Raw genomic sequence first — 10,666 nt, forward strand, 5'->3', positions numbered from 1 at the left:
CAGTTCCCATTATTTCTGATATCAGTTATCTTATTCACTTTACATCTAGTAGGACTTTTTTGCTTTCTCAAATCTGCAGACGAGCAGCAACTATAATGGCTTACCCGTCCAGATCCTGCAGAAAATTTTAACTATTTGGCCAAGGCTTGGTGTTGTTCAGGATATGTCCTGTGGAAGGCAATACAATTACCTCTACTCACGAGCTGTTCCCCAAGCTCAGTCAGGTTGGCAAAGGCGTCCACTTCCAACAGAATACCTGGAAACTCACATGCTGCATTTTCCAATGATAAAGCTGCTTGTCGTGACTGTATGAAGTTCAGTTTGGCTTCAGTTATCAGGCACTTTTACATGATTTAATCATTAATTTCACATACCAGATGGTTTCTCGAGATAAACCAAAGTCACATTGCTCTGCATATTAACCTTGTCAAAAATCCCAATACAGATTACCCTCGTTCCTAAATTGCTGAGCAGCAACTCAATTAAAGGAGGATTGGAGTCAAAATATTCCTTAACTAAATCCATCAATTCTTGAAAGGTTTTAGTATCTGATACCTGGGGGAATGTTCGACTTCTAATAACAAAAATGGCGGCGGATCCACAGGCTGTCAGCAGAATTGTTCATTGCTTTTCAAATTTCCCAATAATGTTTGCCCTGAAAAAAAAACACATTTTTACCACGTACTAGGCCCAGTCATTGACAGCAGTGTTGAAGGAGCCAAGCTTCCCAAATAATGGCAGGATGCAAGAAATGTTGATCCCAACTCAAAGATGACTCATGAAAGTGAGTTTCTTCAGGAATATGCTTTCCTCACATCACCATTGAAATAACTCAAAGAGGCCAGTGCCTGCCACCAAGTCACCATTTATTTACAAGTGGGAAGCCTCATCAGAGTCAGCAACCAGAGTGTCTGAATCTCTCTTATCTGTCGGCCAGGGCTCCTTTATAGAAAACAGATAAAAAGCCCCAGTCAGGGACTTCATTTGCTGTCAGATCCATCTGGCTGACCTTATTACAACTAATCATTACCCCTCTTGATTGAGAGGAAAAGTTTCTCCCTGTCAACCCTGTCCATGCCACTCATATTTTTATACATCTCAATCTCCTCTGCTCTCAGGAAAACAAAGCCTGTCTGTTCAATCTTTCTTCATAGCAAGGCTGATGTTTGAGGATATACTTTCGATAAACTTCTAGGTCCTCCTTTGTTTTGCTCCATTTTTACAGTTATACATTTCACTTTTTTTTTCTATTCAGTTCTGAATATTCACCCATTCCCAGAGCTCTCTGACCTTCTTACTTTACTATTTCATCCTAAAGGTTGTTGGGCCTGTACTTTCCCCATGACGTATTTGATTGCCTCCTACTGTCCCGCATACGTTTGCCCTGAAGTAGATGTTACCAGTCTATTTTAATCAAATCCTGCCTTATTTTAATAAAATCTGTTTCACCTTAATCCAAAACACATTTTTGCAGAGGGCCTCACTCATTTTCCATAACAATCTTAAATTATACAGTTGTAGCTGCTGTTGTTAAAATGAAGCCCACTGTCGCTTCAAACACCTGTCTAGATCATTCCCCAGAATTAAGCCTTACACTGCTGCACCATCCCTTGTGAGACCATCCATATGTTGGTATAAAAAGCTCTCGTAAACATTTCAAGACATGCACACTCTAAATCTTACATGCTGTGATTATCCCAATTAATATTGAAATAGATGAAATGCCCGAATTTCATTACCCTATTGTTATTTTTATACACCTTAGCGAATTTACGAATAATCTGCTCCTCAATTGCCTACTGACTGCTAGGGGGCCTACAGTACACACCGAACAGTGTGACTGCCCCATTTTTTCTACGTTCTGCTCACAAAGCCACTTTTGATGGCTCTGCTAAAATATCATGCCTCCTACTGCAGCAACTGACTCCCTTGCTAGAAATGAGACACCACCTCAACTTTTGTACCTTACCCTGTCACGTCTGAAGATTCTAGAGGCTGGAAGGTCCCTTCCTCAAAAACAAGTTTGTGATGGCAATAATATAGCCATTTCATGTGTTGGTTCATGCCCTTAACCCAACTCATCTGTCTTACTTCTAATACTTCTAACATTAAGGTAGGGGCCATCCAGATTCACCTTACTCACTTGAGAACAACATGGCTCTGACTTCATTCCTTTTCTAAGTTATGTTGTATTCTTATTGAACTAAAGCACTGCGGCCTCTGCCAAGCTAGTTTAAACTCCTCTCATTAGAATTAACAAACACCCCTTCAAGGATATTAGTCCTTTCATGGTTCTGGCTCACACCCTTCTGCAGAAACAATCCCAGTGCTCCAGGAGTATAAACCATCCCTCCTGTATCAATTCTTGAGCCACACGTTCATCTGCCCTATTTTCCTATTTCTGTACTCACTTGCACATGGCACTGGCAGTAATGCAGAGATAACAACCTTGAATCCCTGCTTCTTAATCTATTCCCTAGCTCCCTGAATTCTTGATGCAAGACCTCATATTTTATTCTCCCTATGTCATTGGTACCAATGTGTGCCATGACCTCTTACCACCCTCCCCCTTTTCTGAGTGTCCTGCTCAGTGACATTCCTGACCCAGCTCCAAAGAGGCAATTCATTACCCTGAAGTCACATCTGCAGCTGCATAAACACCTGTCTGTTCCCCAAACATGAATCTTCTATCATTAGCTTTGTTCCTTTCTTCCTCAAGCCGCTTGTGGTGCCAGAACCCTGTCTCTGACTACATTCCTTTGAGACATCACCACCCTCCTCGGCTTCCAAAATGGGAAATTGATTTTTTCAGAAGGGCTGCAGCAGATTCCTGCCCTACCTGCCCACTGCATTTGCATGATCAGCTGTGACCATGTTGAATGGTAATGCAGTCTCAAAGGGTCGAATGGTCTACTCCCGCACCGATTTTCTATGTTTCTATCTTTAGTCCTCTTTGCCTGGTGATCATCCCTTCCTTTCTTCCCTCCAGCCCCTTCTGCTGTAGGTTGACCACTTCTCTAAATCTACTGTCAATATAAGCCTCAGCTCGTGGATGTTCTACTGTGTACAGAGCGACTGTTCAAACGCCTCTCAAGTTTGCAGTAGGTGCACTTCCAAGAGCCGATGTCATCCTTGACCCTGGTAGGGTCTGTGCCTCCCCATGTGTGACAAGTCACAAATTTCACTCGGCTACTCCTGACTGCCATAATTCAAACCTCCTTAGTCTTACATGGTAACTTAATCCCTAAATAATTTTACACTTGCAGAAAAAACTACAATTTAGGCACAGTTTCTAAAGGTAGTTCCCTTAGCAGCCAATTGTCCACTTCCAGCTGTGGTTGTTTACTGAATGAGAAGGAAGCTTGTGCATAAAGTAATTTTGTTTAGGCACTTTGTTTAAAATTTTCTCATTTAGTTTCTGTTGGCTGTCCTCATACCTCCTCTAAAATGTATATACTCTGCATTAAAATTAATGTCTCTTTAATCCTTCGGTATCAGTATTTGAAACAGTCCAATAAATGACACTTGAATCCATTATGTTCATGCCCCATCTGGCAGTATTTTCCAAACACACACCCTCTAAAGCCGAGAAGGAAAAGCGAATGCAGGAGAACAACGCCACTTGCAAGTTCCCATCTAAGTCAGGCACCGTCCCGAATTGAACCAATGTCAGTCTTTTCACAGTCTCTGGATCAAAATCCTTGAAGTCACTCCCTAGTAGCTCTGTGTGTGTAGCTATACCAGATGGACTACAGCAGTTGAAAAAGACAGCTCTCCATCACCACCTGAAACAAAATTACGAATGGGCATTAAACTTTGGGCTAACCAGAAAATTCCGTGAAAGATTAAGATAAACATAACATCAAACCTATTAGAGATAATGGGAACTGCAGATGCTGGAGATTCCAAGATAATAAAATGTGAGGCTGGATGAACACAGCAGGCCAAGCAGCATCTCAGGAGCACAAAAGCTGACGTTTCGGGCCTAGACCCTTCTTCTAGGCCCGAAACGTCAGCTTTTGTGCTCCTGAGATGCTGCTTGGCCTGCTGTGTTCATCCAGCCTCACATTTTATTATCAAACCTATTATCCTCATTGACCCTTTCTGAATCTGCATGACTTTGTTCAATAATTTTTCAGATATGATTTTCCATGAACTTTGTTGCTGCTATGTAGAAATGCATGATTATTCCAAGGCACATTTTATTTTTTCACGGATTGTGATGCCAAATGTTTCCAATGTTATAGGTCCTCTGACAGCACTGTCATATCCAAGGAGGACTGAATGATTAAGGTTCAACCTGAACAGTGTCCACCATTCCCTCCTTCACCAGTCAAACCAATTGGTTTGGATTGAAAAGTGTTAACAGAATCTGTTTGTTCAGTGACTGTAATTAATGGCAGTTTCCATGGATAATAATTGTGACATGAGACAGTATCCATCTTCTATTAATAGGGGACTCTTTTCAATGTACTACCCATAATATCAATGGGAGCATCACCTCCAAAATTGATAGGGCTCCGGAATTGAGAAGAGAATTCAATCTAAGAACTAAAGATTGGAATGATCTGGCAATGGATCAGAATTTGAGAACATTAGATTGGAATGTTACAAAAATGGACAGAAGTTTATCCTTTTGGTTGCATTATATTTCTTTAGATTACTTTTGGATTACACTAGCTGATCGGATTGAATATGCACTTTACATTATTCAACACTTCTACTATCCCATTCTGGCTATTGTTGGCGTCCCTAGTAAGTCTCTGTCTCTCCAATTATTACTTCTCTCATCAATGTTTAACGATCTTATTGTTCTTAATAATTAAGTTGCTCTCCTTGCTTCTGTTGCTGCTGTGCCTGAATAGTCAGTGATTAACTCTACAGACTAGTATTAACTGTTTCAGTGATCTTGTTTATTCATTCACTCTCTTCAGTGCTGGTGCCCCTGGTGATTTTCCATATTCAGTCCATGGATGTCTGAACCATGATTCAAAGTCTTCTTGTCATAGTTTGCTAAATATGGGAGGACCATGCTGGTGTTCCTCAAATAGGAACACAAGCTCCATTCCCCATCCATCAACTCCACTTCATTTTCTGGCCACTATCTGAGACTGAATCAGAGTGATCTCTGTCATCTGTGCTGCCATGCGTCAGGATCATTGAACATTGTTGTTGATAGTGAGGAGGAAGGTCTCATGCTGCACTGATATTGACCAGCTAGTAAATCGGGCAAAGTAATGGCAGATTTATCTTAGATATATTGAATGGCACAGTGGCTCTTTGGTTAGTGCTGCTGCCTCACAGTGCCAAGGTCCTAGGTTCAAATTTCACCCTGTCTTCTTTCATGCAGAGTCACAAACAGCCAGTACAGAAAACAGTAGATACAACAGAAAAAAAAGCTACTACCTTGGACAAAAAGCAAGTTTTTTAATTGTGCTGCTGCCGCACATGCAAGAATTACTTAGCCAAGGTCATGCAGCTTGTCAAGTATCATCAACAATTTTAGCCCTTCAGCCAATCCTGTACAATCTATCTTCTAATGCAGCTATTGAACATCATCATGAACTTTTAGCCCTTCAGTCCAACCTATACAGGATACATCTTGCCAGAGAGAGTCGTGGAGGCTGAAACCGTGTGTACATTTTAAGCTGAAATAGATTTTTGTTCAATACGGGAATCAGAGATTATGGGGAAAATGCAGGAAATTGCATGTGAGGAATGTTGGATCAGCCATCATCCCATTTGAACAGTGGAACAGGCTCAAGGGTCAGAACAGCCTACTCAAGTTACTATTTCTTGTGGTCATCTGTTCTCATGGAGTGAACAATAGGATATTGTAGTTATATGAGAGGGAAGCAGGTTATGATGAATAAAATTGGTGTTCTGGAACTGACTATGGTTTGGACATTCTCTGACTTACATTGTTCAAAAATATTAAGTTAATTGAACAAGAGGAACTGATCCTGGACAAACAAATCCCAATCAAGGGTGACACCATTTAAAAGGCATTTTAGGCAGTTAACTGGGTGAATATATTTTCCCTGCTTTTCCACTTCACCATGACAGAATGTGGACCACCATATAAACAAACCCCCAAAACATTCCATTCTCTATTTTTCCTGAAGGAAATTGGAGATAATATTTCAGGTGACCAATGCCTCAAAATCTGCAGAAACCCCAATCTGATCGAAAGTAAACCAGTTTGTGTTATTCTGTTTGAAGTCAGCTATTCTTAAAAATGCACAGGTGCTACAGGATAAGGTGCTTCTTATGTTTTGTATTTCATGGTTTCAAATAAATAGATGGTTCTTCTTGTTACTTCCTGTACAATTATCATTGGCTACAGTCACACAATTGAAAGTCTTACCATATCTGTAATCAAAGTGATAGCTTTGCACACAAATTGATGTATAATAACATTGTTTGTTTGTCTTCCTCACAGTCAACTTAGCAACGCTTGCAATTCTGTTTAATGGAAAATGTGGATTATCTAACTGTGTCACTCGTTACTTAATGGCCATGGCAGCAGCAGATCTACTGGTTGCTATCCTCGACCTGATACTGAGACACATTCCAATTGTTTATAAGGATAGGTTTGATTTCCTTTATTTCTTTCCTGTGTGTAATATCCACGCCGTCCTGCTTTATGCAGCTACTGACTGTACAGTATGGTTTACTGTCGCTTTCACTTTTGATCGTTTTGTGGCTATTTGTTGCCAGAAGTTGAAAAGTAAATTTTGCAGTGAGAAAGTGGCAGCTGTGGTCCTGGGAACAATAACTGTGCTGAGCTGTTTAAAGAACATTTTCTGGTTTTTTATGTTCAAACGGCGATATATCCTGGGGAACATTCCCTGGTTTTGTTCTGTAACAATCAAAGCTCTGGAATCTCCAATAATGGTACCAACTGAGTTCCTCTACAACATTCTCACTCCAGGGGTACCATTTGTTCTGGTTCTGCTGTTCAATGGTTTCACCGTCAGACACATTTTAGTTGCCAGCAGAGCCCGCAGGAGATTCCAGGCTCACAGCAATGGGGAGATTTCCAAAGACCCAGAGATGGAGAGTCGAAGAAAATCTATCATTTTACTTTTTGTTATCTCTGTCAATTTCATTGTGTTATGGTCAACGTTTATGGTTTATACTATATGGATCCGTATGTGGTGGTTGGGATTTCGATCTGTACTGATGCACAGTTTTGTGCGAGAACTGGGCTTTATGTTGCAACTCTTGAGTTGCTGCACAAACACTGCAATTTATGTTGTAACCCAGGCTAAGTTCAGAGAACAATTGAAGAACATGCTGAAACTTCCTTTTGCTCCAATTAACCTTTCAATAAAATTAGTTAATTAATTCTTCAGATATTTCTTTACTTCATTTCACAATTCCAGCAAGTGAGTAGCCTATCACTTTGATAACAGATTCTGGATGTACACTGCACCTCGGATTAAATACAGGACCTGAGCATTTCAACAAAGGGTTCGGTGCAGATGAAGCCTGTATTGAGAACAGAGAAGTGGTGGGATCTTTTAGAATCATGGAATCCCTACAGTGTGGAAGCAGGCCAATCGGCCCAACAAGTCGACACTACTCCTCTGAAGAGCCTACCACCCATACCCAGCATGCCCCCGCAGCCCATTCCATCCTAACAACATTCCATTTCCCAAGGCTAATCCATCTAACTGACACACCCTTCAGGTCTACGATCTGCATGATTTCTGATGAAAGAGCACCGACCTCCATGAACATAAAACAGTACAACAAAGGAACAGGCCATTTGGCCCAAGATTTCTGTGTCGGTTATGATGCTATTCCAAACTAATCCCATCTGTATTCACATGATCTGTATCTTTCCATTCTCTGCCTGTTCAAATGTCTGTCCAAAAGTGCCTCTTAAACTTTGTTATCATATCTACTTCTGCTACCCTATCCTGGCAGCGCATTCTCTTTGTATACATGGTGTCAGATGTGCTGAGCATTTATATTATTTCTTATTTCTAATGGAGAAAATAAAACTCATTTTGCTAGCCCTGCAAAAAGAATCTGTAAGCCTTTCATTCCTCTTCAGTGAGAAATACAATAGCAGTTGGCTGAGAATCAGCTTGGCCCAACATTTAACATGCAATTCAAAAAACCTAAGTTATGAAGAACACGTGGACAACTTGCTGAGGAAAAATAAAACCTCAAAGCAATAAATTGATTTTTTTTTACAAATTAATTAACTAATAAACATGGACATTATAAAGTGCCAAACAGCAGCATTTTCTTTCATCTTTCACTGAAGGAGCAGAGCGAGGGAATGATAGACTAAGTCCCAAATTATATGGTAAGGAGAGGGAACTGGGATCAAGCTGTGGAATTGTGTTAAACAAACAATGATCTTGCATTTGCCTCTGGAGGCACACTGAGCTGGTCTTGGTGAAATTCATAGAAAATTTGTGGTAAGAGCTGAGTTGACTTTCAGTCTATGTTTTCCAGCTGTCAGAGCATGGAAATGTTTTTGGCGAGAGAGAGGACAGGAAGAGCTTGTATGTATGTTTGAAGGTGTTCACATCAAACTGTGTGTATGTCTTGGTGTGCATGTGCATGTGTGCATGTATTTGATAAAGTGCCACTTAAAAGGTAACATGCATTATAATATCCTACAGGGTTAGTGCCGACCAGTAGAAAGCAGAGAGTCAGATACGTTAAATGCAAGATGTAACTTGTGATGTGCCACAGAGTTTGGCTCCTCAGACCCCAACCACTTACAATTGTGGCAATGCTATCACTTCAAAAAGGTTATTTTGTCCTGGGCTTTTCTGGAGAGGGATTGTAAAGGCAGAGGTGACAAAGCGGCTACAGGAAATGGTCTAAGTCAATAATCAGAGGAAGACTGTCGTTTTTTTTTTCTAAAGCAATTGAATCAATGGAAGGGGAGTGGCCAGTTCTCACAGATCAAGTATTTTTTAGCTGTAGCAGTCAGAAGTTGTTTGGGTCCCAGAAGAAGTGGAGCTTCAGTAAAATGATTCCTCACTGCTGCCTTCTCTGAAATCTTTCATGAAGTTGCTTCCTCCTGGATTGGAGAATTGTCCCGAAGAATCTGAGTCTGAATTTGCCTTCCTGCCAAGGGGTGAGTTTATGGGATGATACCAGATTGGAAAAGTTAATTGGGAGTATGTACTGTATTTCTTTTTCAGTTAATAATAATAGTAGTTAAGTCATTCTAAATTACACTTTCTTTTGGTTGCATTTTAACTAGAGTGTTTACATTAATTGAGTTTTGCTTCACATTGAGTGGTTTGACCAGTTGCATCACATTTGGAACAAACCCTTCACATCTACCTTTAAAGTAAAAACTAAAGTTAGGGCCTGAGCTACCTTCTTAACATATTTTGAGAGGGTCTGATGTGATTCGTAACACAATCTATATGAAATAACTGCACAGAGGCAGGTTCCTGTCACAAAGTCACCCATTATTTTCTAGTGTGCAGTACACTGGCTGTGGCCAGCCAGATCTGAGTGAGTTCTCACCTGAAGAAATTCTAATATCCTGGATATGTTGGTCAGCCAAAACTTTCCTGATTGGGGTTGTTAACCTGGGCCAAACAAGAACCTTGTAGTCAATGAGGTCCACTTGGTTCCAATCACTACATCCCTCTTCTCCTAGGTCTGGGGACGTAGGTCTGGTCTTTCACTTACAGCTTCTCCAGTGACATTTTCGTCCCTACTGCAGTTCCTCTAACTCGGACTGACTAACACGCAATGTGTACCATCTCTTTTGTCTGAATATTTCAGAAGATTTTCCTCCTCTTCTTCCGGCAGGAACGGTGTTGAGACTGCATCCATTTTGGACTCTGAGGTTTTGAAAACACTGAGTCAGGAATGGATGTTGCAGGTTCCAGGGTTTAGGTCTTTCATTAAGGTCAGGGAAGGTGGTAAAAGAGGGGGAGGTGTGGCTTTGTTGGTCAAGGACAGTATAACGGCGGCTGAAAGAACCTGTGATGAGGACTCGTCTACTGAGGTGGTATGGGCTGAGGTTGCCAAGGAAGGTTTGTCGACTGAGTCAGTATGGGTGGAAGTTAGGAACAGCAAGGGAGCAGTCACCTCACTGGGGGTTTTCTACAGACCCCCAAATAGCAGTAGGGAGATCAAAGAACTCATTGGCCGGCAGATTGTTGAAAAGTGCAAATGTAGCAAGGTTGTTGTTATGGGTGACTTCAACTTTCCCAATATAGATTGAAACCTCCTTAGTGCAGATGGTTTGGATGGAGCTGTTTTTGTCAGGTGTGTTCAGGAGAGTTTCCTTACTCAGTATGTGGACAGGCTGACGAGGGGGGAGGCCATTTTGGATTTGGTGCTCGGCAATGAGCCAGGACAGGTGTCAGATCTCGTGGTGGGAGAACACTTTGGCGACAGTGACCACAACAGCTTCATATTTACCATAGCCATGGAAAGGGAAAGGAGCAGTTACCAGGGAAAGATATTTAACTGGGGTAAAGGAAACTATGATGCTATCAGACAGGAGTTGGGAAGTACAGATTGGGAGCAATTGTTCCACAGAAAGGGCACAGCAGACTTGTGGAGGCTGTTTAAGGAGCAGTTGTTGCGAGTGACGTATAAATTTGTTCCTCTGAGACAGGTAAGAAGGGGTAAGATTAAGGAGCCTTGGATGACAGGTACAGAGGTG

General features: G+C 41.3%; 1 protein-coding gene across 1 annotated transcript; it reads left to right on the forward strand.

The window, feature by feature from the left end:
• The first annotated feature begins 4,503 nt into the window (after positions 1-4,503).
• LOC125467634 (probable G-protein coupled receptor 139) lies at positions 4,504-7,952 on the forward strand. Its single transcript, XM_048563761.2, has 2 exons — positions 4,504-4,755; positions 6,443-7,952. Exons 1-2 carry the CDS (start codon positions 4,575-4,577, stop codon positions 7,348-7,350), a joined length of 1,089 nt encoding a protein of 362 aa, XP_048419718.1. The 5' UTR covers positions 4,504-4,574; the 3' UTR covers positions 7,351-7,952.
• The last annotated feature ends 2,714 nt before the right edge of the window (positions 7,953-10,666 follow it).

Source organism: Stegostoma tigrinum, chromosome 37, assembly GCF_030684315.1.
Source record: "Stegostoma tigrinum isolate sSteTig4 chromosome 37, sSteTig4.hap1, whole genome shotgun sequence".
Taxonomy (NCBI): Eukaryota; Metazoa; Chordata; class Chondrichthyes; order Orectolobiformes; family Stegostomatidae; genus Stegostoma; species Stegostoma tigrinum.

Excerpts from the sequence above, each read along its gene's own strand:
- LOC125467634 (XM_048563761.2), top strand. The coding sequence starts at position 4,575 with ATGGATCAGAATTTGAGAACATTAGATTGGAATGTTACAAAAATGGAC. Across the intron at positions 4,756-6,442 it reads GGCTATTGTTGGCGTCCCTA|TCAACTTAGCAACGCTTGCA; the intron begins GTAAGTCTCTGT and ends TCTTCCTCACAG.